The 27,047-nt window shown below is 55.2% G+C and overlaps 2 protein-coding genes across 3 annotated transcripts in view; one reads left to right on the forward strand and one right to left on the reverse strand.

Annotated features, from left to right (window-relative positions):
- MPPED1 (metallophosphoesterase domain containing 1) overlaps positions 1-18,740 on the forward strand; it is a 59,335-nt gene extending 40,595 nt beyond the window's left edge. The window contains exons 4-6 of one of the 2 annotated variants that reach the window (XM_006177511.3): positions 11,598-11,713; positions 14,279-14,392; positions 16,370-18,740. In XM_006177511.3, the coding sequence (XP_006177573.2) occupies positions 11,598-11,713; positions 14,279-14,392; positions 16,370-16,755 (616 nt within the window). In that variant the 3' untranslated portion in view covers positions 16,756-18,740. Of the gene's footprint in view, positions 1-11,597; positions 11,714-14,278; positions 14,401-16,369 lie in introns of both variants that reach the window. The other variant, XM_032492387.1, reaches the window with a different exon arrangement.
- Positions 18,741-24,216: 5,476 nt separating this feature from the next.
- Positions 24,217-27,047, reverse strand: part of EFCAB6 (EF-hand calcium binding domain 6) — a 207,689-nt gene continuing 204,858 nt past the window's right edge. Inside the window, 1 exon segment of the mRNA XM_032492388.1 lies at positions 24,217-24,625. Within this exon segment, the coding sequence (XP_032348279.1) occupies positions 24,503-24,625 (123 nt within the window). The 3' untranslated portion in view covers positions 24,217-24,502.

Consider the following 27,047-nt stretch of genomic DNA (forward strand, 5'->3'; position numbering starts at 1 on the left):
CCCTGTAAGCAGAGGGATGCTTGAGCCTGCTCTTGGGGAAGACCTTCTGGTGCCAGACTCAGGAGGACAACTGTGTGACCAGGGTGGCCTTGATGTCGAGGACCCACCAAATCTAACTGGGAGGAGGGAGCAGACAGCAAACTCATGGTTACCATGATAGCCTTTTCTCTAAGTGTTACCGCCGGGAGATGCTCTGCTGCCGAGACCGGTGGCTCAGATTTGAATGGTTCTGACTTCTCATTAGGCACACACTCTGAGGCCCACGGGGACCATCAGGGCTCTGGTGACCCAAGAATGAATGCGGCCTGGCTCTGCCCTGGCAACAGGACACCATTACCAATCCCATTTTGGAGGGGTCGGTGAGAGGCAGAGAGAGAATAATTTTTTAATGAGTATGTCCGATGCAGTATTTTGAATGTACTTATACTAAAAAAAATTATTTATTGTTTGTCCGAAGTTCAAATTGTATGGGGCAAGCTGTGTTTCATCCGGCCCCCTCACCCCAAGATGGTAGGTCCTGCCTGCTTTTTGAACTTTATGAAAATGGACTCAGGTGTTGTACCGTGTCTGCTTCTTACAGTCAGTATTATGTTTGTAAGATGTTTTCCGTGCCATCGTGGCAGTTGTGGTTGGTTCTTTCCTCCTTGTTGTGCAGGATTTCCTCGTGTGAATACATCACGGTTTATTTATCCATTCTGTCCAATGCCAAACTCCCCTGCTTTGGGGCTATTATAAATAATACCGCTGTGAGCATTTTACATGTCTCTTCGTGCACACAGATGTATACTCCTGAGCGTGTGTGCCCGTGCCCGCGCGCGCACGCACGCCCCCGCCCCCAGGAGCGGAGTGCTCAGGTCACACGCTGTCCAGCTCTTCAGCAGAGGCTGTGCCGGCTTCCCCCCCCAGCAGCAGCGCTCGCCTCGCCTCCTTGCCAGCGCCAGGTATTACAGGGCGTGTGCATTGTGTCCATCTGGTGGCCGTCTTGGTGTCTCGATGTCTCTTTTATTTGCATGCCCTTGAAGCCCGCAAGGTTGAGAATCTTGAATTGGCCGCTTGGGTTCCTTCCTTTGCGAAGGGCGCAGGTCTTTCGCCCATTTCGTAGAGTGACTGGGTTGCCCGCCCGTTCCGTGTGGGGCCACAGGGACTCTCTGCGCATTCCGAATGAAGCCCTTCATCAGATGGCATGTCTCGAGTGGCTTGTCCTCCTCTGAGCCGCCTCTGCCCTCTCTCGGCAGTGCTTTCAGGTGACCAGAAGGTCTCAGTTTTGGGGCAGCAGATGAATTAAGTGTTTTTCTTTGTGGTAAGTGCTTTCGGTGTCCTCTTTAAGAAGTCCCTCCCCTGAAACCATGAAGCTGTTTCCATATTATCTCCCCGAATCTCTGCTGTGCTGCCTCTTCTGTGGGGGTGTTGGGTCCGCCGGCACTGACTGTGTCGATGGGGTGAGGTCGAGATCCTGTTGTGGGTCTTCCCACCTGTTCTGGCACCAAGTGTGGAAGTCGGTCCTTCCTGGCTGCTATGTGGCCCCCTCACCTTACACACGGGGTCTGGGGCCGGACTCTTCTCCTGCTCCGCCAGTCCACTTAGCTCCAGGACCACACTGCTCTAAATACCCTGGCAACCGATTCCTTTCCTGTGTCTTTCCCCGACTAGAACAGGCGAGGCTCCAGGAGAGCAGGGACCGGAGTCTGTCTTTGCGGACTCCACTCCCGCGGAGGCTCTGCCACCGCATCCTGGTCTAGGCCAGTGCTGAAGGGGTGAGAGCCGTGTCCCCATGCCGCCCCCTCCCAGGGCACTGTGACTTTCTAGAAGTCATCTCTGGTCCCCTCAAATGCAGCCTCGGCGCTGAGCCTTTGCTGAGAGCAGCTTAGAGGAAGGGGGCAGGAACCAACCACAGAAGAAGAGGAAGAACTCAGCTGTTACAAAATCCTAAGTGTTAAAAAAAATTCCGTATACATACCGTATTCATTTATGGGTTTTGGATGCATTTTTTGTTCTCATTTAACTGAAAACGGCCTCGATTTAAAAAAAAAAAAAAGACTGAGGGAGGGAGTGAAATTGGCACGAGCTAGTCCATCTGGTCTAATTACTCCTGGTATTTTGAAAGAAGGCATCTGAACCTGCTGAGACAGGAAACTTTGAGAAGTGGCGGCCTGGCCGCTGCTGGGCGTCTGGGTGCCTGCGGGCAGGGCTGGGCCTTGGGGCCAGGCACGGCCACCAGGGGTGCCCTGCACTTCTCTCCAGCGTCCAGACGCCCCAGGGACCAGCTCTCTCCAAACAGCCAGGATGTGCAGGGCTCCAACACACTCCCTGGCGGGCGGGGCCCCTCTGAGTGACCTCACGTCAGGATCTTGGCTTCTGTGAAATGACAGTGGGTCAGTCCCCTTATAGGTTACTCTTAGGATTCAGGGAGGTTGTGTGTAAATTGCTTGGCACACAGTAGGCATTCGATACGTGGTGGTCCCACTCACCCCCAAACCTCCCCAGCTACTGCCTCGACTGCCCAGAGTGGGAGGTGAGGGAGAGCAAGTTGTTTACGTGCAGCCTGGAGGGGGTGTTGCAGGCAGGGGCTGGGCGGCCCCCAGGCGAGGCTGGATGTGGATTCTCGTGTGAGCCTTTGCCATCCTTCCCTCCCCTTCCCTTCCCTGTGTGCACACTGCAGGCCTACTGGGGGTACTGGGGGTGCTGGTGGTGCGGTGGGGAGTGGGGGAAGGCAGGAACTGAGCAGCCTGGGAACTTTAAACCCATGCCCTGAAGGTGCTTGGGGTCTGCCTGTGGGTGTGCTCGCCGTGGTCCCGGAGGCTCTGCGCTTTTCGCTGCTGCGGCTGCTCGAATCTTCACAACCACCAACGAGATCGAACTCTGTTCCCATTGTACAGCCGGGAAGACTGAGACCATGACTTGCTTAAAGTCCCATGGTAATGGGAGCCCAGCTGGGCCTGGATGGAAGAGGTGCTAACATGCTTTTTAAAAAACTTGATAAAATACATCTTTTAGAGAAAAAAGAATAGAGGATGAAATAATGAACTCCTAGCTTTTCCCTGGCTTTCAGCATCTCTCACCAGAACGTGGTCGAGGTCCTAGGAACAGGGTGCTGGTGGGGCGGGATCCTGGCGAGGCCAGCACCTGAGGCAGCCCACCCGCGCCCACCGCCCCGCCGCGGGCAGATGCTGGTGGGTGACCACGGTGAGCCCAGTTTGGACGGCTGCCCCCGAGCTGTCCTCTGGACCCTCGGCCCTTCCTCTTGGCTCTGCGTGAGGAATGGGTGGCTCTGGGACCCAGTTCAATCACCTTACCCTTTGCTCTTTCTGTTACGAAAATCTTTTTAATCTTAAAAAGTGCTCATTTTTCAATCTCTCTCCAATAATCCTCCAAGGTGTCTGGGCTGCTGTAATTTTGGGTTGCACGCGCACGTTCTGCAAGGCTCTGCCTGGGGAACCCTGAGCATCCTGGTTTGGGGCGCCTTTCAGAGAGGGTTTGTCCGCCCCAGTCTGTGGGTGCTTACAGCCAGGGACCCCTTCCCGCTCCTTTCTTGGCTCAGAGTTTCCTGGGCCCGCGGGCTCACGGCTGAGGGGACCCAGGTCAGGGGTCTGGGAGGCTTCCCTCTGGCGGAAGCATCTGCCTCCCCGGGGTCCACTTTCCCCCAAAGCCCCCTGGGGGCCTAGCTTCGCGGTCGCAGCCCCTGCTAACCACCGAGTCCTCCTCTCTTGTTGCCTCATGGCCTCGAAGACTCGCACTCCTGGGTCCAGCGGCTGGCAGTCCCCGCGTCCAGCGGTGTGCTTACATTTGCCCTGCACGTCTAGGTGGTTTCAGTGTGAGGTGGTGGCTTTGCTCTGCTCAGGCAAGGGACGTGAGACTTTGCCTCCCCTTCCACACTTGAGGCCCGCATTCAGCACCCTTCCCGGAGCTGCTACACAATTGTCCCACTCGGTCTGACATTTAACCTCAGCAGGGCGAGGCCGGATTGTTTTTGTCCCCATTTTACGGCCGGGTGAAGGGAGGCGTGGGCAGGTAAAGCGACCGGCCCAGGATCTCAGCCACAGGGAGATGCAGTGCCGGACCCCCGCCCAGGCGCCGGACTGGGGCAGCTCCACGCAGCCTCTCTGATTCCTGTCCCTGACACGTCCCTCCCGCAGCCCCTATCGGGCTGCAGACCCCAGACAGAGCTGGCCTTCAGGGGCCTAGATTACTGACCCCGTCAGTGACAGGTGCTCCCTGAGCCCCACACCCGGGGCCCAGCCAGGGTGGGGTGAGTGAGCCCCAGGGAGCTGTGAGCCGGAGCATCACAGAACCTCAGTGGTATTTCCCTCCCTTCCCTGCCTTGAGCCCAGATCAACTTGGGAACAGCCTGTGTCTGTTCAAGGGGAGCTGTGAAGCCTGCCTCTTGGGCTGACGGCGAGCCCCACCCCTACCTGCGATGGCGACATGACGGGCTTGGGAGGGTCCCCGGGGGACCCAGCAGTGTCCTCACCTGTAGTCCTGTTGCTGCTCACTGCTCTTTCCTTCCAACGCCGGATCTCACACTCGCCAGCCTTCCATGTGGCTGGCAGTGGACGAGTTTTGATGGGGGGAAAAATCCTCACGGTCTGGCCCCACCCTGTGCCACCTCTGCACACACACGCACGCACGCACACTTGCATGTGCACACACACAACTGAACACATGACCCCCATACCACTTGTGCAATACACATGCACACACATGCACACACACACCACGTGCACACACACACTTTCACGTGCACGCACACGCATTGGGTCTTCTCTCATACACTCACACACAGCCTCCCTCTCTCTCTCTCTCACACACACACACACACACACACACACACACGGGATTTCTCTTCCACCCCTTTCTTGTCTTATCTTTCTTGATTTCACATTGCTGTTTTCTTTATAGCAGTCCCCTCAACACACACATGCACCCTCTTCTACATGAGATTAATGTTTGAAACGAATCATCTGCCTTCTCCCCGCCGCAGAGTCCCAGCGAAACAAAAGATGAATGATTCTGCACATCGGAAGGGTGGGGGGAAATTAATTAGGAATGACAAAGGACCCCATTCTTTGGTTCCACTTATCTTGCTGCTGGCTTGCTGTTAAGTGTGTGCCGGGCAAGGTGTGTGATTGACAGTCCTGGGGATGTGTGTCAGCTCCTCCCGGTCCTGTTCCGGGGGGTGGCAGCCTTCTGCCCCACCGGGTGGGTGGAGCGGGTACCCTGCTGCAGCGGTGTTTCCCCCAGACTCCCCCTCGGCTCCCCAGTCCGGAAGATGCAGAGAGAAGGAGCCAGACAAAACTGTCTCCATCAGAGCTGGCAGGCAGCAGTGGAGGCTTGGATTGTGGGAGGAGGCAGGGGAAGGGAAGTGCCCCGGAAAGCCTGGCCTTTGGGGGAAGGGGTGCTGGGGCAGGAAGAACAAGCGATTAAGGTCAAGATAGTGTTTGGCCTGGAGCAGGAGAGGGAGTGGACCTGGTCAGGCTTGTCTGAGAGCTCAGGGGCGGCTGCTGGGAGGAGAGGCCACTGCCCGGCTCAGACTTCAGCTTTCACCCCGTAGAGAGAGAGGTGGAAGTGAGAGGTCACCTGGCCCAGGGTGGGAGGCCACCGTGAGAGGCTGTCCCCTTCTACCTGGCAGGGCAGCCACCCTCACCCCTCACCCTGGGGAACGGGCTGCCGGGGGAGGCAGGGAATGACCCCCGAAGGCGACAAGTCGGGATGAAGCTGAGGGTGTGAGCATCGCCTCTGGGCCTCATCTGTGAAATGGACACACGATTCCCTGGGAAGGTCACAGGAGGGTCAGAGAGCGCGGGAGGCTCAGCAGATGGCGAGAGTTTTGGTTCTGGTTCTGGTTGTGGGGCTTGGGGCTTCTTGACTTCCGGGCGCTCTGGGGAAGGCTCCTGCTGGGAGGGTGCAGGGAGGAGATGGTTAATACTTAGTTCTTCCCACCTGCCTGCCTGCCAGGTGGAGCACCTGTCGGTTCATTCTATCATTCATTCATTCATTCATTTACTCTTGCACACTTTGTCCAAACCCTCCCTGAGGCCCAGCCATCTGTTGGATGGGGGGATTCAGGGGTGATTTGACTCAGGCCTGCCCTGAAGGAGCCAGTATAAGGGCACTCAGAGTGGGGAAGGTCACGTGTGCTTGGGGTTGGAGGTGATCAGGGGAAGCTTCCTGGAAGAGGTGACCTTTGATCCAGGCCTTAACGAATAATGGCTGGAACAGCACGAGCAAACACCCAGAAGTGAGGAAAGGCTGGGCTGTGTTCAGGAAACAGGATTGTTGTGGCTGGTGGGTGGTGAACTCACTGGGGAATCTGAGCAGGACAGTCCAAAAAGTGGGCTGAAGCAGAGCCCAAGGGCCAGGCCATGAGGTCTGGGCTTGTCCCGGAGGTAATGGGGAGCCATGGAAGGTTTTGGAGTAGAAGAGTCACGGGGTGGATGAGAGGCAGGGCACCAGGAGCCAGAGTCATAGGCAGTGTCCTCCCTGTACAGCCAGACTCAGAGGGTGGCAGGCAGGGGACATTCAGGAGCTGCTCAGAGGGACAGGCAGGCAGTTGCCACTGAAGAGGGAGAACCGTGGCCCAGCCACCCCAGGGGGCTCCTCTTCGGGTCAGCTTCCCACTGAGCGCAGGATGCAGGAGCCAGGAGCCCTGGGCCAGGTCCTTCTTGCCTCCTGTGTGTCCTCATGCACGTCACTTGACTTCCCTGTGCCATCATTTCCCCATCTCTGCACTGGGGGCCTCCTGACGTCTTTGTCTTGAGGATCAACTGAGCTAAGGTGTGACAGTGGTTGGTAAAGTGGGGTTTATGGAGGGAGACGAGGCAGGACTCCTGGCCCTCCTGTCGTAATTCTGGGACTGAAGCAGAGAGCACTAGCTGCGGAATCTGCTCTCTGGGTTTGAGTCCTTGTTGTGCCACTTGGTTACCAGGTAACCTTGGGCAAGTCTCTGAACCTCTCTGCACTTCAGTTTTTGCATCTGCGAAATGAGGCAGTGACGATAGTTGCCTCTCAGGGTGGTTGTGAGGACTGTGGGCTCATGGAGAGCCTTGGAGCTATGTCTGTGTGGTGTCCCCCCGGTGACCCCCGTGTGTCCCCTCAGTTCCCCCTTGGCATCCTCCTCCCCCCCGCCCTCTGCCCTGGCCTGGTGCACCATGGGATCCAGCTCTACCCAGCGGCACCCCGGGCTCCTCCACCCCCACACCCCAGCATGCCTGGGAAATGGGGCCCATACTCCTGACTAATTGAATGGCCCCTGGTACACCCCATCTCCAGGGGCTGTGCGCTTACCTGGGGAGATAGAAAAACCGGAGCAGGGCAGGCTGTGCTTCAGCTGTTTTCTGCAGACGAGTATCGCCCCCCTCCTGTCTGCCGTTAGGGAACCGGGAATTCACGCTTCAGGGGGAGACCATTTAATGATTGGCCACGAGGAGGTCATTTATATTGGCTAAGCGGGCCTAATTAGACTGGATTCGAAGGTTACCATAAGCGCACAAAAAAGCTGTTAAGGGGTTAACCTCTGAGAGATTACATTGTATTCAGCGCTCTGTTAAAGTTTGAATTAATTTTTCCCATGGGTTTGTTCACATTCTAATTTTCAACTAAATGAGACATCTGTTTCAGAAAAGGAAAATTTGCTCTGGTTGTCATGGCAACTATCATTCTGTAAGAAAATTATTCCAATGGTTACTTTAGAACAGAAAGACAGAAATTCAGGACATAAAGCTGCCTCCTGTCGCTCAGTGGGAATTCTGATCCATCCGACCTCCTTGGGGTCTGTGATGTGTCCTGGACGGTGGGTGGACACTGGGGCTCCTGGCCCTCAGGGCAGTGAGCCTGGGTCCAGGCATTAGCTGCTCTGGGGACAGGGATCGGGGCTCTGGCAGCTCCCAGCCTCGTGTCCCAGGCATTCGTGGGTCTCAGACCACAACTGCCCCCAAGGTGGGTGGGGGACAGGCTCCTGCGAGGACAGACCCTGTGAGCCGCTACCTCCCCGTCCACTGTCTGGAAACTTTGGCAGCCGTGCACTTCACCTCTGGCCCCAAAGGGTCCTGCTGGCCAAAAAGAGAGGGTCAAGTGACCAAATGAAGGACTCCAGGGGCATCTGGCCAACTTCACCTTCAGAAAGGGCCAGGGTCCCCCTGTCCCTCTGGCTCTTCTTTGCACAGCAGGACCTGAATGGACGTCATGCAGGAGTGGCCAGAGGCTTTTCCAGATCCTGTGGGTCAAAGGCCTGTGGGGAGAGAGGTCACCCCCAAGGGTCGTCTCTCCCACTGCTCCAGCCCATTCCTGGCCCCTAGTGAGAAAGGCATCCCCCCGGCCAGCAGGCTGTCCTGAGAAGCATCTCCTCTGGACACTTCTGTGCATGACTTGACTCTTTCTGCTCCCCCGAAATTTCAATACAGGTTGGAACACCCCCCTTTCCCAGTGAAGAGCTCCTGCATGTCTAGAGGCATCTTCATGGTGGGGGCACAGTTTAATCCTTTTAAGCTTCCTCCCACCCACCCTCTTTCCCTTCCCTCTGCGTTGAGCAGTGGGGTACAGCCTCAAGCAAGAAGGCCCCCCATCATGGGGTAAGACCTGGGGCCATAGGTAGCATTATCCCATTCTACACGGTGGGGAGAGGCTGGGAGAGCTGCAGCATCACACCCAGGGGCAGAGCCAGGGTGTCTGATGCCAACTTCTCTTGAGCAGCCTCTCTGGGCATCCCCAGGGACAGGGCGGAGTCCGGCTTCCCAGCATTTGAGGTGATGTGTTTCCAAGAATCACAACCACGAAGGTGTATCTTCGGGGAGACGTCACCCCCAGAGGATGGCTCATTAGTGCCAGAAGGGGAAGGTGGTGCAGGCAGAGGCTCACATGGGGCAGCTCCTGGGGGTCTGTGGAGTCTCTGGTGGATTTCTGAGTGTCTTTTCCAAAAAGCCACCACCCCTGGCTGTGGCTCATGAGAACTAACAGACGCCTTCCCTCCACGCTGATGAGGCCTCATCCCCTCTTGTAAATATTTGATTAGGTTTTTGAAAAATGGATGCTATGTTTGGAGGCAGCCCCAGAAAGGCGTTGCTCATTTTCTTGTAAGCTGGTGGGTCTGTGAGCTCCTGGGAGGACCACTGGGCTTGGCTGCATGAGCAGCTTCTAGGCTGCTGCAGCCTTCCCTGCAGTGACCCCACCCTGGCTCAGCCGATGTGGGGCTTCGAGGATGCCCAGGGTCCGAGGGCTTCAGAAATTGCAGAGCTCTGATCTCAGTATGTTAAGACTGTCAACTGTTTTTGTCCAGGAACTGGTAGGAAAAGCTTTTTTTTTTTCTTCTTCAGCATTGTGACTCAGTTCACCCTTCTGTGGGTGTCTATTTAAATACAAATATATTTAACTAAAGTATCCTTTTCATGTTATGATATACTCTGGTGTTTCCTATCCTTTTTCCTTTCCTTTTTAAAAAATGCTGTTTGACCCTTCAAAATGCAGTTTGAAAAACCCTGCCCTAGGCCACAGGTTTTTCATCCAGGTTCCATGGGTGGGTTTCAGGAGGGATCCATAATAATGATAGTGATGGTGGTGATGATGGTGATGATGGGTATGATGATGGTGGTGATAAAGGTGTTGGGGATGATGATGGTGATGATGGTGGTGATGACTGATGGTGGTGATGACTGATGGTGGTGATGATGATGGTGGTGATGGTGATGATGGTGGTGATGATGATGGTGGTGATGATGATGGTGGTGATGTGATGGCGGTGATGATGATGGTGGTGATGATGATGGTGGTGATGGTGATGATGGTGGTGATGATGATGGTGGTGATGATGGTGGTGATGGTGATGATGATGGTGGTGATGGTGATGATGGTGGTGATGATGATGGTGGTGATGATGATGGTGGTGATGGTGGTGGTGATGATGGTGGTGGTGATGATGGTGGTGATGTTGATGGTGGTGATGATGATGTGGTGATGGTGATGTGGTGATGGTGATGATGATGGTGATGATGATGATGGTGGTGATGATGGTGGTGATGATGGTGGTGATGATGGTGATGGTGGTGATGATGATGGTGGTGATGGTGATGATGGTGGTGATGATGATGGTGGTGATGTTGATGGTGGTGATGATGATACTAGTTTCCTTGGGTTGTATAACTAGTGACTACAAACTGTGTGGCTTAAAACAACAGGAATTTATTCTGTCACAGTTCTGGAGGCTGGAGGTCTGAAATAAAGGTGTCACCAAGATTAGTTTTTGCTGACGGCACTAAGGGGAGAATCTGTTTCATGCTTCTCTCCCAGCGTCTGGTGGTTGCTGGCAATCTTCAGCATTCCTTGGCTTGTAGACACGTCACTCCAACACTACATCCAATGTTACGTGACCTTTATCTCTCTGCGTCTCCATGTTTTCACATGACCCTCTTATAAAGACGCTGGTCATTGGATTAGGGCCCACAGGTATGACCTCATCTTGATGACATCTGCAAAGACCCTATTTCTAAATAAGGCCACATTTACAGGTTGTGGGGTAATCCTTCAATGTGTATATTTTGGGGGGACACAGTTTGACCCACAACAGTGGTGGTGATGATGGTAATAGTGGTGATGATGGCAGTAATGATGGTAATGGTAGTGATGGTGGTAATGGTGGTGATGGTGATGATGGAGACTTTGCAAATGCTGAAGTGCTGTGTTAATGAGCGGCTCTTACAATGACTGAGGCCTGAGGGATGATTCTTAGTTGATACTTAGTTGCAAATGAAAACCCAGTTCAGGTGGCTTTCTCTCAGCCCATCTAACTGAGAAGTGCAGGGGTGCGGTGGGTGTCTGGTACGGTTTGATCCAGCTGCTCCTCTCCACATGCTTCAGCCATCTCCCTTTGGGACAATTTAATAGGTGCTGACAGCTCCCAAGGCAAGAAGCTCACTGGTTTATATGCAGGGATGACAGCATTCTTCTCTCTCATCATTGAAAGAAACAGTTAGTTGAATTCCCTCCAACTAGAAGGATCTAGGCCACAGTGCTCACTGTTCAGCCAGTCGAGGGGAATGACCTGCATTGATCAGTCTAGGTCTGGGTCAGGCAACAGGTTGGGATTCTGTTAACTGGCCTAGGTCACCCAGCCTTAATGCTGAGGGTGGACTCAGCCCCGTGGAGCCCCTGCTGGGAGCTCTGGGCGGAAGCAGGAATGAGCATCCTCCACCTGGGACCCACTGTCTCCTGGCTGGGGCTCCACCTGCCCCCACTGTGGGACGGAGGATGGAGGAGCATCTTCCCACGGCGGGGGACAGGTGAGAATGTCCTTGTCTGGATTTCCTCAGAAGGGCTTGGAGCAAGAGAGGTCTTTGTCAGACGTTGATTTTTTTTTTTTTACTTTGATTTTAAAAAATTACATAAATAAAACTTGTTCATCACAGACAAAAGAAATTACGGTTAAGCAAGAGGAAAAAGGCTGGTCAGTATCAGGCTGAGTCCAGGCAAATCCCCACCTTTCCTTGCATTTGAGTTTCTGGGTATCAGGCTGGTCCTGGTGGCCGCTTGGCTCTGTGGCCTGCTCCTCCTGCCCCGTCACTGGCCCCGCCCTCTTGGTGGCCCTCTCTGAACCCGCTGCTCTTCTCCCACAGGCAGCCCTGGTTCTATGGATGGGGTTTTAACCTCCCGCGAGGCCAAGCGCTGCTCGAGAAATGGAACCTCATTCCCGAAGGCGTAGACATCCTGATAACCCACGGACCACCGCTGGGTAAGAGTCAGCTGTCCCCAGCTCACTGTCCCCCTTACTCCCCGAGCACCTGCTGTGTGCTGGGGGCTTGATTTGTTACCTGGTGACGTCAGAATCAGCTGCCCCGTTTCCACACATGGGACCTTGGAGCTCAGGGAGGTCAAAGGGAAGGCAAGGCCCTTGACTCTCCAGACCTGAGTCCTGGGGGCGGAATCCCACCAAGGTCACTCTCACTAGGCCCCATCCCGTGCACCCCGACCCCATCAGACCCCACACATCCCAACAGTCCCCAGGGCCTGTGGTTTCTACCCTCAGCAGCTTTCCTCCCTGCCCCTGAGCCCCGACCCTGGTCTGAGCTGATGTCACCGCTCTCTTGGTCTCCACATCAGCCTGCTGGTGGTCCCATCAGGGGCTTTCTCAGTCGTCCCCTCCCCCTTTCCTCACACCCAACTTCCCGTCCATCAGCCAGTCCCCTTGATTCTACCTCCAAACTGTATTGCAGCTCTTTGCTCTTTGCTCCATCACTGCTGTCCCCACCTTGGTCCACGCCAGTGTCCTCTGCCTCTCTGATGGCCAGCATGGCTCCTCACCGGTCCCGCAGCTCTGCATCTTGCCCCTCCCAGTCGGCTCTCCTCGCAGCAGTAGGAGGGAATTCCCTGAACCGTCAGTTATGCCGTGCTATCCCTCTAGAACCCCTTGTGGCTCCCTTAGTCCTTAGAGTGAAGTCCACGTTACCAGCAGCCCAGCCCAGACTGGCTACTTCCTCCCACCACGGCCGCCACCAAACCTGCCATCACTCTGTTGGTTTTGGGGCTGGGTGGGTCCAGACGATGCTGGACCAGGGGCTCACCCGATGCGGTGCTTGCCTCTGGGGCCCCAGGCTGCTGGGCAGATGGGCACCTAATGGCCTAGCCCAGTGGGACAGGGTCGGGGATGAGGGAAGCCTGAGACAGATAGTCAGAGGAGGCCTGCAGACACTGACAGGGGAGGCTTCGGCAGTGCTTCTGCGGGCGGCAGGGTGTCCCAGGTGGGAAGGGCTGCTGGGTGAGGCCCAGAGCAGCTCCAGCGTCATCTGCTGAGATACATGTTCAGGCAGAAGCTGTCCTGAGCACCCACGTGTGCCAGATGTCCAGCCAGCCCCTTGGGTGCCTCCCCCAGCCCTCACAAAGTGCTGACGGGAAGGCTTCCTTACCCCCGTTTCCAAATCGATGGAGCCCCGAGGCCCAGGGCCCTGACGTGGTTTGGGCATGACATGTGGCTTATTGTGAGACTCTGGGCAGGTTTTCTTGCTTCCTTCCTCCCTTGCCCGCCTCCCTCCCTCTTTCCTTTCCCCCTTCCCTCTCCCCTTTCCACCCCTCCATCCATTCCTCCAACAGCATCTTTTGGATCCTGCTCCCTGGATGCCTCACCATGCCTGCTTCGTGCACAACACATAGCTTCTGTTTCAGGGGTGCCTGTGCGCTCAGCCCAGCCCAGCCCAGTTGTTGGATGAATTGTAGAATATGGCACAGAGAGGTTAAGTGACTTGTCCTAGGTCATACAGCCATTAAGTAGCAGAGCCTAGGGCTTAAACCCAGATATCTGCTTCAAGCCTACCCCTGCCTACTTCCCACCTCTCTCCTCCTCTTCCTCTTCCTCCACGTCCTCTCTCCTCCTTCCCCTCCTTCCCTTCTTCCCTCCCTCTTTCTCTCTCTCATGACTAAGTCAGGCCCATTGCCGCCTGTCTGATTCTGGGTGGAAGCATCCGTCTTCCTCTTCCCAGCAGCTGCAGAAGCCAGTTTCTCCTGCCCACACAGAGAGGGGCTGAGATGAGCACTAGTGGTTCGTTCGGAGTAATCAGTTATCCTTCGTTTGTGTAGCCATGTGGAAATAACAAGCAGCCACCGTATGGGGCGGCTCCGGGAGGCTGGCGGTGCGCGCAGACCCAGACGCGGGCCACGTGAGCGATGCTGCAGCGGGTGAAGAGGTTCATTTTCATGATTTTGTGATGTTAATTTAGAAAGTTTCCGATGTGGCAATCCTGCCCCCAGGCTCTGCTCTGGTCCTGGCCGCTGGGGCGCCCTTGGGCCGCACCCATCCCTCTTGGGCCTCGGTTTGCTTCTCTCTGCAGTGGGTGGATGCCAGCCTCAAGGCCACTTTGGTTTTGTTTCTGTTTTTTTAAATTGAAGTATAGTCAATTTACAACGTTGTGTTAGTTTCCGGTATACAGCAAAGTGATTCAGTTATATGTAGACATATACTCTTTTTCATTTTAGGTTATTACAACTATTGGATATAGTTCTCTGTGCTATGCAGTAGGGCCACTTGGAGTGTGAATGGTCTGGGGGAGCTCACAGCTATTGGCCCCCGCCCCATGGGCCCTGTCCCCTCGCGCTCTTGTAAGCCTGGCTCTCTGTGCGGCCCTGCAGGGGACGAGGTGGGCTGCAAGGCCCCAGGCGGTGCACCTAGAGCCAGGCCGCCCTCCCTCGGGGGGGGGGGACTGAGGCAAGGCCAGTGCCCCGGCCACCATGTCCCCGAGACTGCAGGGCTGCAGCCTGGGCCTGCCCGGGCCCCGTCATTGCCCTCCTGTTGTCTCCCCCTGTGCAGGCTTCCTGGACTGGGTCCCCAAGAAGATGCAGCGGGTGGGCTGCGTGGAGCTGCTCAACACGGTGCAGAGGCGCGTCCAGCCGCGGCTGCACGTCTTCGGCCACATCCACGAAGGTCAGCAGGTGGGGTGGAGGAGGGGGTTCCCGCGCCGGCTGTGCCCTGCCGGCCCTTGGGGGGGCCATCTCGCCTCCCTTGAACCCAGTCACCTCCCCGGTCTCTCAGCTAGAGGGAACTAGCCATTTCCTACACACGCTGGTAGAAGCCTTATCCACACACTGACTATCAGCTGTGGCTGCAGGGTTTGGCAGGAAGATGAAAGCAAAATCTGGCAAGACTTAGGAGTAAGTTCTGCTTCCTCGGAGCCCTGCTACTCTGCCTGGGACGTCTTCGGAGATGCCTGGGGGCTTTTTGGAGGAGGAGGCATTTGGATGTGACATGCAGGAGGCATTCGAGTTTGGGGACATGCTATGAGCTCCTTTTGGCGGGTGGCCCTGTCTCGTTGGTTACATTCCTAGGGCCTGGTACACAGTAGGTGCTTAATGAATGTGGAGTGCTGCCTGCCTGCCTGAGAGGCTCCAGTGGCACCTTCTCCTCCCCTCCCCGCCCCAGACAGACACGGCATTCTGGCTTCTGTCCTAGGGGCGGGCCTGCATGCTGTGTCCACCTTGCTGGAGTGGTAGGGGATGTCCATTCCATCTCAGGACACTGGGCAAGGTGGCCGTGAAGGTGCCTGGTGATATCAGCTCCAGGCTGACGGCCCACCCCCATGCCCCCTGGCCTGTCACTGCCCCTGGGGCTTTCCTTGTCAGACCTCAGACTTCCTCACCGGAGCCTGATTTCACCCGTTTGGCAGAACCCTCCTTTTGCTCCTTTTGAACCTCTGTCCCACCTGTCCCGGGCCTCCTGGTTCCACTATACCCTGCCAGGAAGCCCATGGGCTCCTGTAGGTCATGGGGACCAATGTGTTTTCCCCCAGGGTTGTCTCCTGCTCTCCTGAATCTCTGTCTGCTTGGGGCCAGGGCCTCTGGGCCTCACCTGTGCCTGTCCACATCAGATCACTTTCTGTCAGAAGCAAACAAGGCTCAGACCCTTCCCTCTGCAGGGTGCTGTCAGGGGCAGGAGTGATCAGACCTTTCCAGGCCCCGAGGAGCTCAGAGACTTCTGAGCAGCAAATGAGCAATCAAAGGCAGAATCTGAAAGGTCATGGGAGAGATGGACAACTTGTATGCTGTGGGATAATGATAATGACTGTCACTTTCTGGAGCCCTGCTATGGGCACGTAGTGCCATCGGATCCAAGGTTGTATGTGATCCAAACCACACCCCTGCATGATTGTACAGGCAAAATGGGGGTTCCAAGGAATGAGTAACCTGCACAGAGTGGACGTAGTGCCCCTTTGGTCTGGAGGTGATCTGAGCTGAAGGATGAGGAGGATCCTTCAAGTAGATGTGGTGGGAAGAGGGTATGATGGGGACAGAAGCCAAGAGAAGTAGGTGACAGTGATGGTGATGATGATGATGATGGTTGTAATGATGGTGATGGTGATGATGATGATGAAGGTGACATTGATGATGATGATGTTGGTGATGGTTGTGATGACAGTGATGATGATGATGATGATGATACTGGTGATGGTTTTGATGATAACGGTGATGGTGGTGATGCTGATGATAGTGACGATGGTGATGGTGATGTGCGTGATGGTAATAATGATGAGAGGATGATGGTGATGGTCATGATGATGGTGATGAAGGTGATAATGATGATAATGACGTTGGTGATGGTGGTGATGCTGATGATTGTGATTGATGGTGATGTTGATGACTTCGATGATTGATGTCTCATCGTGTGCTTTCCAGGCACCAGGCTGAACACTGGACATAGATCATTATCTCATTTGCTCCTCACAGCAAGCTTATCATCATCTCTATAGATGAAGAGACTAAGTTGTAGTTTCTGTAGCTCATCCGGGCCATATTCAGCCCCTTGTTGGCTGCGTGCCCTCTGACTACCACATCCACCAGACCACCCTCACCAGTCCGGGTCCTGGCCTCACCGCTCAGCCCTGACAGGCGTGTGCTTACTTCCCAGGGTACTGGCGTCATGGCAGATGGGACGACCACCTATGTGAATGCATCTGTGTGCACCGTGAACTACCAACCTGTGAATCCACCCATAGTCATCGACCTCCCCACACCCCGGAACTCCTGACTGCCCCTGCAGCCCCCGCCCTTCCCACCCGCATCAGCTCCACATGCCTGGCCGAGAGCACGGACCCCCAACCACCCTTCCTTCCATGCAGACAGCCCGTCCGGTTGGGGACCAGCCCAGCAGACGGGTTGAGGCCTTGGAATGAAGAAGATCACCTCCGACTCGTCAGCCTTCTGTCATCTGGAGTCAGGCCCCTGCGGGTCCCCAGCAGGGGTTCTGCACTCATTGCTAATTTCTGCGTGTACATTCCATGTGTACCTTGTTAAAGGACCTGCTAAGCTCGTGGCCCCGTCCTGCTTGGGAAATGACTGAATCTTCATCCTTCTCCGTTGGACACCCTTGTGGGTTTGGGAAGCCACGGCTCTTGGACAGATTATGGAAGTTCTCACACAGAATCTCCCTCTCACTGAGGGTCTGTGTGGCTGCAAGTCTCAGAGTTGGGGGGTGGTTGGGAGGTGTTGTAGCCTGGGTGCAGGCAGCCCTTCCTGTCCTCCCAAGGGAGAGGGGACATGCCTGCCACACGTGGAGGGCCTCCAAGGGAGCGATCAGGGACGTCTCAGGAATTCGGGCTGTGCCTGGCCAGGCCAGACAGCTGGTTGCCTCGTGTCGTTTGCCTGTCTTCTTCCTGTGGGCACTTTTGCTGATGTGGACAGTGACCTGAGCATCCCAGGCACCCTCTCAGAGCCTGGCCATGGGGGGTTGGTTCTGCAGAATGAGCCTGTTGAGGGCCCAGGACCAGCTGGCGGGTTCCCAAGTCACAGACGGCCCTGGTTCCATGGGAGCCGCGCTGGTCTGCAGGACTCAGCTGCCTGGAGGGTCCACAGGCCCGTGCAGCCCCGCCACATGTATGCTCACGTGCGGGCGTGGGCACACCCTCACGTGCCTGCACGCGCGCGCACACACACACACAGAGCCCTCTTCATTTAGCAAAGTGGACCTCGTGCTTCTCATCCCTGCCCTGGAACGGGCTCAGTCCCCCGATGGGGCTTCCCTCACCCCTCGGAGCCTGTCTGCGTACCCACAGCTGAGGAAGGCTGAATGGTTCAGTTGTGTTGCCCGGTATGGACCCGCCCTCAGCTAGGAAGGTGGCTCGGAAGCAGAGCGGGGCCTGGGCTACGGCAGCGCCACCCGGGGGGACTTCTTTTCCTTTAAATTAGGACTGGGGGGTGGGCCACACGTCTGCAGGAGAGGAAACCAGCGGGGCCCGCTTAGGGTGAGACGCACGAGGCCCGACTGGCAGCGTTAGGCTCTGCCTGTATTTAAAATTGGGGTATTTTCTTTATCATAGGTTTTTTTCCTGCATCCAATTTTCATTTTTAAAACCATTGCATTAAAACAATGTCATGTGTCTTGACCACTGAGTTTTTTGGTGTCCCCTTAAATTCTGCACCTGAGGGGAGGGTTGCTCACCCGCCCCTAGTCCCAGGCCTGGGAACCAGTATTTAATGAGCCCTTTGCAGATAAAATCTCATTTCAGGCAGTCCTCCTGCAAGATGGGTACTGCTGGCCCCATTTCAGAGATGAGATTGAGATCAGAGAGGTAAGGTAACTTGCCTGAGGGTGCACATCTCCAAAGGGGTAGAGGCAGGATTTGAACCTTGGTCTCTGGCTTCATAGCCCCAGCTTTGCTACCACCCAGAGCTCCACCCGTACAAGGCAGTGCATGGTCCAAGGCTCTTTTTTTTTCAGGGGTCATGTTCAGCTCCTGTTGGGTTCGTTATTCATAGAGGGCCCCTGGAGCCTTGGGGGATCCTATTCTCTGAGCCAAGCATCCCAGGAGACCCAGACTCCTTCCCTGCTCGAGTGGGGCTCCCCATGGGGCGCGGGGCACCATCCAGGGAGCCCAATAAGAGCACCACACTGGCCGAGGCCAGCTTCGCTCCGTGGGGTGCGGGGCTGCAGGAATCCCATTTGGCCCAAGTGGTTCCTGGTAGCCGGGGATGTTTACAGGGCCGCCGGGGCCCCCCAGACGCACGGCGTGTGTGCGCGCGTTGGGTGGAGAAGACTCCAGGCCCTTTCCGTCGCCTGTATTGAATTTCTATGCGGACCAAGAACTGTAAACTTAAAATAAATTTTTTTCCTAAGGTATCTTCAGAATATGGTGTATTTTTATGTGCAAAAGAAAAGTTATGAAGGCAGCTGTTACTTTAAAAGAAAATTCATTAAAAGTCCTCGAGGTGTGAATGACCACGGTGTGCTCCTCAGTCATTTCGGCATAACTTGATTGTGGCTGTAATTTTTTCCTCTGTCAAGCATGTCAGACAATAAAGTCTTTGTAAAAAGAAAGAGAAGTCCTCCCAGCGTCTCTTCCTCTGTGTCTCTGGGTGTCGTGTGGGGCACGCGGGGGCGGAGTGGCGTCCCCCTGGCCGAGTCCTGAGTCCTGGACAGTTCAGAGGCCGAAGACCATCCACGTGCCAGCGACTGGCATACTTCTGCTGGCTCCAGCTTCCCCAGGGGTGGGAGCACTCCAGAGGCGGCGGGCATATGCAGTTCTGTGCCCTGTCGTGTTCAAATAGCTTGAGCACCTGGTCTCCCAGAACAGAGTCCCTCAAGATGGCCTTTAGGACTGGGCTCTTGGAAGGGACAAGTTCAATTCAGCCCTTGTCAAACTACGGGTCTAGGTGTTGCCCAAGAAAAGTACTGGCAGATATAATGACTCCAGTCCCAAAGCTCCCTTTGCTATAAAAGTCCTGCACTTTTTATCCACCCATCAACCCATCGATCCATCCACCCATTTGTGCAACCATCCACTCACCTGCCCATCCATCCATCCATCCATTCATCCAACCACCATCTATCCATCTTACCACCGTCCATCCATCCATCCATCTACTCACCCACAGACCAATCCATCCACCCCACAAACATTCACTGAGCACCTCCCACGGGCCCGGCTTGGAACAGGGATGTGGCAGTGGTGGTGGTGGTGATAGATGCAGGAGGTAGGGTTGACGAAAGATGTGTGTGGGGGCGAGAGTGAGGGACAGCCAGCTCTATTCTGCGCCCTCCAGTGACTGCCACTTCGCATCAGAAATGAGAGCAGTTATAGCTCAAGGCTATTTTGGAGCTGGAGGTGACCAGGGCAAGTTAAAACGCCACAAGGCTTGCTGTTCTTGGCTGGGTTTCAGCTGCTTTTCTTGAATAAGTGCTACTCGGGTTCTTGCAAATCTTTGGTTAACTTCTAGAATTCTGAAAAAGTTGATTCTAACCATTTTTGCCAGTTTTCTTGTTGCTTTTTTGGAGGAGAGAATTTTCAGAGGTTCTCACTCTTTCAATTTTGCTGATTTCACCTTTACGATTCCATTTTATCTCCTGTATTGACTTATTATTTATAACTTTTGAAAGTACACATAACCTAACTTTAAAGATACACATACATGCATCTATCTGTCTGTCAATCTCTAATATACATACATTGCCTGGTCCAGCTGGTTTCTTTTCTCTGTAGGTTAGGGTCTTGCACTAATTTTGGAAAATTCCCAGCCATTATTTATGCAAGTATTTCTTCTGCCCAAGTTCTCTTTCTTCTTTTTAGTTTCCAATTATGTACATGTTAGGCCATTTTATGTTCTCCCACATCTCTTTGGTATTTTGTTTTCTTTCCCCCACTCTTTCTTCTCTTGGCATTTCACATGGGGTACAAGTTATGCATCTGTCTTCAAGGTCGCTCATTGTTTCCTAGTTTGCGTAGAGCCTTCTGACGAGTCGGTCAAAGGCAATCACTCTCTCTGCTGCTGTGTCTTCATTTCTAGCATTTCCATTTGATTCTTCCTTACAGTTTCCATCTCTCTGCTAGAAGTTCCTATCTGATTATGTGTCTCGTCTGCTTTTTCCACTAGAGCTTTAACATATAAATTGGTTAATTTGAATTTCCTTTCTGATGGTTCCAAAATCTGTGTGATACCTGAGTCTGATGATTACTTCGTCTCTTCAGACTGTTTTTTTTTTTTAATTGCCAATAATTTTAAGTTGGAAGCTGGACATTTGTAGAGCAGGGGTCAGCAAACTTTTCCTGTAAAACAGCAGGTGGAAACGATTTTAGGCTTTGGAGGCTCCACACAATCTATTGTTTCTCGCCCTTCTTGTTCTTGTTCTTTCTCCTCCGCCAACCTTTTAAACATGTAAAAATCATCCTTAGCTCACAGACTGTGTAAAGATAAACCACAGGCTCCTACGTGTCCGCTGGCTGTGGTTTGCTAACTTCTGATACAATAGGACAGTAGATACTGAAGTAAGTATTTTTTACGGTTCAAGAAGAATCCGTCTTTCTTTCTGCTAGGACTTTATTGTGGGGCTGGGGTTAATCCTGCAAGGAGCTGGGCTGCCTTGAAGTTTGCTCCCAGCTTCTGTGGGGTCTTCCTTTGTGCTGCACCCCAAAGACATGGGCTCCTGGGACTCTCTGAGCTGTTTCCCCTTTTATTTTGCTTGATGATTGTCGGTGTGGGGTGGAGGACGGGGATGGGGGTTTCTCCGAGGTTCCTACTCAGCCTCAGTGGCAGCAGCGCTGTGAGACTTCACAAGTGCCACCCCCCACCCCCCAGCAGTGTAATACTGGGCTTCGCCCCCAGGGGCAGAGCCTGTTCAGTTCTGCCCCCTCACCCTGCTGTTGGGCTCTGACCAGTGCCCTCGGGCTACGGCTTTGTTGTCCTTTTCCCTGCCTGTGGCGCTTTCTGCTCCCTTCCAGGGATGGGGAGATGGCCCTGGCAGTTGCAGCAGTGGCTGCTGGTATCCGCCCCCAGCCGCACCACGGGGGAGACGGGAGGGAGGCTGCCTTCTCTGGACTCTCCCTGATCTCTGTGAGCGCCTGGTGTGGTTCCTAGGGGAAGCAAACACTCTGTGTCGGGGGCCCCTCGAGCCTTCACATTCTGGCCCACATTTGGTTTTGGGCAATTTGTTAAAAATTTCCAGCTGAATCCTATTCCTGGCTTAAATGGTGTTTTATGGCGTCTATCCCAGGTAAGCAAACGCTTGGGCCCTGTTTCTCCCTGCTGCTTCTCCCCGCAGGCATCTGTCTATCTCCGGATTTTAGTGACTTGGTGGTGGTGAACTCCTTTCTCAGAGGGTTTAAGGAAAGTTGTTGATTTGCATTTTGTGCAGCTTTTCTCTTGTGGTTCAGGTGGGAGGGCTGCTCTTTCCAGCTCTCTGTGTCTCGAAGCCAAAAACCACAGGTGCTTCTCAAGCCTCTGATGTGTCCTGCTTACTACTAGCTCATTGGCCAAAACAAGTCACGTGGCTGTGTGTGGCTTCAGGGAGTGGGGAAAAGACATCATTCAGAGATAGGAACTTCAAGGTCAAATACATGAAGGGGAGACAAGTGGGGCCATTTGCTCTCATATGAGGAGTCCCACTGGGGTGGACAAACAGGCACTCAGTTCTTTCAGCACAGTGGGATCCAGAGGTGACGGTGCTCCCAACTGGGTTAGGCTCTGGGAAGCCTGCCTAGAGCTGAAGATTGCTGATCAGGATACAGAGGCTAAGGAAAGAGACGAGGGAGGGAACAGGTGGTCCCATCTGGGAGGTGCCGCTGCCTTCAGGCAGTGGCCCAGCCCTCTCAGCCTCCTGGCTTTGACTTTGAGGGCCCTGGGCCAGCCCGTCCCTCAACCCCCTGCTGAAAGCCTGTCCTGAGGTCAGCTCCAGGCATCGGGCCAGGGCTCTCCAGGCTTCCATAGACCCAGGGCACCCCCGATCGGCCCTCACCACTCCTGTCTCTTTCGATTGTCTTTTGACCTACTGTCCAGGGGCTCGAGGAAGCAGGTCTATGTTTGACTCGTGGGGCCAGGCACAGACTGATGGGTTGCCAGGCCCGGGGAAAGCAGGGGTTGTCTTCATTCCACAGATTCAGAAATGGAAGCTCAGAGAGGGAAATTGCACAGGGGCCGGGGGACGAGTAGTGGGCAGCTGGACACCCTGACCCTCAGCCCAGCACCGCTCTCTTGACTCAGGCTTGAAGGGTCCAGGCACTGGGAAAGCAGCTGCCCCACCTCTTCTGGAGTTTACGGAGCGGGTGGCTAACAGCCCACCCACCTGCTCGGAGGCTCTGCTAACTCTGAGAGAAAGCCCCACGGCAGAGCCAAGCTCCTTCCTCACAGCGTCCTCTGAGTGGGGGAATGATCGCCCATTTTACAGATGTGGAAACTGAGGCTCAGGGTAAAATGACTTGGCTGAGTATCATGGTAGAGCTGGAACTCGAACCCAGTCTCATTGACACCAGAGCCCCTGTGACAATGCTGCAGGGGCTGTGAGTCCTGCTTCTGTGTCAGGATGAGCCACTTGCCTCATGAGCCCCTTCTTGACCTGGAGGCTCCCTAAGCCCCTCAATGACAGACCCACAAGGCTGCTGAACAGCACCAGATGAAATGCCTGGCTCAGCCTGGGGATGTCAGGAAAGCTTCCTGCAGGAAGTGGCTCTGTATTTAGTTTTGAAGGATAAGTGGGCGTTCCCTGAGGAGCAGGTGCAGCGTGTGGGGGTGTGTGAGAGGCATCTCAGGAAGGCTGAAGTGGAGCACATGGGGTGGGGGCTGGGCACAAGGCGGAGCCCCAAGTGCTGGGGCAGGGGCAAGAGGGCAGGGCGTCCACCGACCCTCCCCCCTTAGAAAGAGGAGCTGCTGCAGCTGAGGGCACTCCTACTTCATGGCTCCGACTTGGGGCCGGCAGAGACCACAACCCTCCCTCCCCTTCTCTCTGAATTCAGGCTGCCCGGCACCCCTTCCTCAGCAGCCAGCATCTGCCTCGTCCAAGCCCCCCCCCCCAGGTTCTCTGAGATCTTGGGTCCAGCCGGACCGCCTCAGCCTTGGCCCTGATGGCCCCTTTCTAGGCTGTGGGGTCTGGATGAAGGGCAGGAAGCAGGGAGCCCCCTCCTCACTCCCCGCACAACCCACAGGCATCTCCCATCCCTCTGCCTGAGCCTCAGGGTCTCCATTTCTACGATGGGGGTCGGGACTCCTTCCTGCCAGCTGGAGTGGCTGGTGTGGCCAGTGGGGCCCACAGGAGGCTAGCTCTGGCCCCGGCATCCTGGGTGCTCCCGTGATTTCTGGTTGAACATTTGACTCCTTCCCTGATCAGCGGCAGCGGCTGTGTCTGAGAGAGCAGGGGAAGAGAGAGGAGAGGTCATGGCAGTGACAGCCACAAAGGGAAGCTGAAGCCAAGGCCGCTGCCCAGGCCCTGGGGAACCCACCTCCTGGTGGCTGGGGCCTCCCTCGGAGGGAAGTGAGGTCTCAGGGTGACAGTGGGGGCTTCTCATCCCCAACCCACTCTGACAGCCTGGGGTCACACAGCTCAGGGGCAGCTCTCTTGCCTGCCTTTCCCCTGTTCCTTCTAGAACCTTCCAGAAGGCAGCAAATTCTATCTCCCATCTGCTTCGTGGTGTGTGCAAAGGATTTCGGTGATTTAAACCTCTTAGCTGGTCAGACCCTGTTACATCCAAGGAAGGGCCCCTCCTCAAATGGTCGCTCGTGGCGGTTCTACCAGCTGTCAGCTCGGCCAGGCCGCGGAAAGGCTGAGCCCCAAGGCACCGACGGGCCTGACTTAGATGCCGCCTCTTCTCCATGATGTCAGGCAGGTGTCTGTGCCCCCAGGGGCAGGGAGGTGGCCATGGGGACAAGCCCAGCAGGGGCACAAGTCTGACCCAGGCTGAGGCAGTGCTGGGCCTGAATGGGAGGAGGGGGCCTTTGGCATCCCTGAGGCACCCAGAAGTCTCTTATGAATAAAACCTTCAGAAAGTCTGAGTTTATAGTTTATTGTTGGTGGCTCTTTTAAAGTCTCAAGAATCATTTTTGCAAAGATTAACATTTTTATTTGCTCAAACTAATGAGGGGTCCTGAGGCTCAGCGGGGCCACCTCGGGGCCCCTGGAGAGGCCGCTGCTGCTGAGGCTGGGCCTGGGCTGAGCTCAGAAAGACGTGGGCTCGGCGCAGGCTTCGTTTCTGGGACACTCTGCAAGTTCATGAGATCCCCCAGTGACAGGTTTCACCACTCTTGGGGACAGGCCCCCGGGCGGGCCCCCTGCCGGCGGCGCCTACTGCAGGAAGGCCCGCAGGAAGTCGTTGTAGGAGATTTTGGAGGACAGCGCCTTGTCGTAATACTCCAGGATGTGGAAGAACTCCTCCTCCGAGAGGTTGATGCTGTGCTGTCTCAGGGCCTGCAAGAGAGAGGAGGGCCCTGGCCGGTCTCGCAGCCATTCAAGGAAGCGGGCTGCCTGGAAGGCGCTGGGGGCCCACCTCTCCTCCTTCCCTGGGCCGGGCCAGCCCACCTCCAGACCTGCCCCAGCAGCTCTCTCCCCCTCTTTCCTTCTCCCCCGTCCCTCTGTCTCTGCCTTCACCACCCACCCCCACCAACGGGGGCAGCCCCGACTAGCAACATAGGTGTGAGGCAGGAAGGCACCTCAGCTTCCTTTCAAATGGGAGCTGCCGGTTCTCCCCACCCCCACCCGGCCCTCCCAGAACCGGGGGGGGGGGGGGGGGAGCGTTAATAACCGTCACCTCCCCGAAGGGTGGTGAGGCTGGTCCACATGTTCCGACAAGAAGGATGGGCAGAGAAGAGGCAACTGTAGGGGAGACCTGGCCACAGGGCCTTAACTAGGGTGGGACCCTGAGGTGTGACCAAGAAGCGCAGGCCTGCAGGTGCAGAGTGCAGGGACTCGTGATGATTCAACAGTAACACAGTCCAGGCAGAGCCTGCTATGTGTCCAACCAGTACCGACTGCCCTATCCTCATCACCCTGGCTTTCTCCCAGGCTGCTGTGCGTCCAGCTAAAAGGTGATACTTCTCAGCCTCTCTTATAGCCACGTTATGTTCTGGCCAGTTAAAACTAAGTGAGACTTCTTTAAAGCCTCCTTTAAAGAAGACCCTCTTTCTCTCCTCTTTTCTTCTCTGCTGCCTGGAATGCGGAAATGATACCAGGGCTCCAGTAGCCATCTTGGACCACGAGGCGACCTTGAGGAAGGAAGCCAGGTATTGAGCATGGTAGAACAAAAACACAGATGTCCCCGATGACTGTCCAGCCACCACACCGGCTCTGGACTTCCTACCCCTGGGATTCTTTTCACGGGAGAGAAGTAAACTTCTACGGCAGTCTAAGCTGCAGTTATTTTCCCCTCTGTTATATGCAACTGAGACACACCTGAATAGACAGATATCCTATTAAATACATTTAAAGATTAGGTCGTACATTGCCTACCAATATTTTGTTACAATTTGTTTCCCAGAGAGGGCCAGCAGTAGGACTGGCCTGAGCCCAAAGGGCTGAGGTCAGCTGGCCTGGCTCTGGGGCCGGTGGGCTGAGAGCAACTGTCTCCATTTCCTCTACCCGCTCCCGCTGCCGCCCACCCCGAATTCCCGGAAGCTGCCTGGGGAGGAGGTGAACAGAAGCTCACTTACTTCCTCCCCTTCCCTGCCTGGATGCTGAAGGAGCATCACTGGCTGAGAATTTCACTTGACCCCAAAGTAAAGACAAATGATGCGAATTGGAAGCCTCTGCGGAGCACTGAGGGCAGATGGCGGAGCAGTATTTGCTGCAGCCACAGGCCCGGCCCTGCCGGCTGTGTGCGGCGTGGGTGGGGGCCCTTGGCCCCTGGCTCCCCAGCGCCCGCGCTGCCTGGGGCCCTTGTACCTGCAACCCCGCCAGGCCCACCAAGCGCGCTTCACCTTCCTAGATTATTATTTAAGAAAAGGTTTTTTCACTTAAAAAAAATTTTTTTTTAGTTGAAGCACAGATAAACGTAAGGAATAAAACATTTTTTGTAAGTGTGTTTTGAGGTCATAACCCTTTCTCTCTTTAACGTCTTGACTGTTTTTTCCTGGCTGTAATATTTGATTTTTAATCTAATGTTCTAGACATTAATTATTTTTTCAGCCTCAGTGGCCTGGGTGGGGATGGAGAGAGAAGCAGGGAGTTGGGGCAAGAAACTGTGAATTCAAGGAGTTCAACATTGTTCTCAGCGTGGGAGTTTTAAGTCACCCTGGAGGGTGGCCCCCTTCTTTCCTCCGGGAGAAGCACTCCAAAGTTTCCGCAGGACCACATGAGGTAAGGATTCTGCTCCAGAGGGGCGGCTGGGGTGGGGGCGCGGTTACAGCTGCTGGGCGGGGTGGGGTGGAGGCTCCCTGCAGACCCCGCTTCCCCCAGGAATGCTGCACTTTCTCCTGCAGCATTTAAGGCACCAGGGTTCCGACTCTGTAGGGAGAGCTGTTTAGTCAAACTGCACTGTGGGAAGGTGAGCCGCCCTGAGGTCTGGGGTCCCTGAGTGGCCACACCTGGGACCCTGCTTCAGCCTCCATCCCACTTCCCCGATGCTGTCATTCTGCTCTGAGATGCTTCGAGGCAGATGCAGGCGCTGCTTCCCCTTCCCCGTGGAGAGACCAGGGGGAGGTGTGGCCTTGAGAGGGGCGCAGCCGGGGCTCTGAGGAGCAACAGCAGCTGTCCGGGTGCCCAGGGGGTGGCTGGGCTCAGGTGCTGGCACGGGGGCCTGTCCCTGCAGGGTTCTTGAAACCTTCAGGGAGGAGAGCCTGGGGTCTGCAGCTGAGGGACCAGTGGGGTCAGCCCTGGATAACCTGGGCGTCCCCAG

This window comes from Camelus ferus, chromosome 12, assembly GCF_009834535.1.
Source record: "Camelus ferus isolate YT-003-E chromosome 12, BCGSAC_Cfer_1.0, whole genome shotgun sequence".
Taxonomy (NCBI): domain Eukaryota; kingdom Metazoa; phylum Chordata; class Mammalia; order Artiodactyla; family Camelidae; genus Camelus; species Camelus ferus.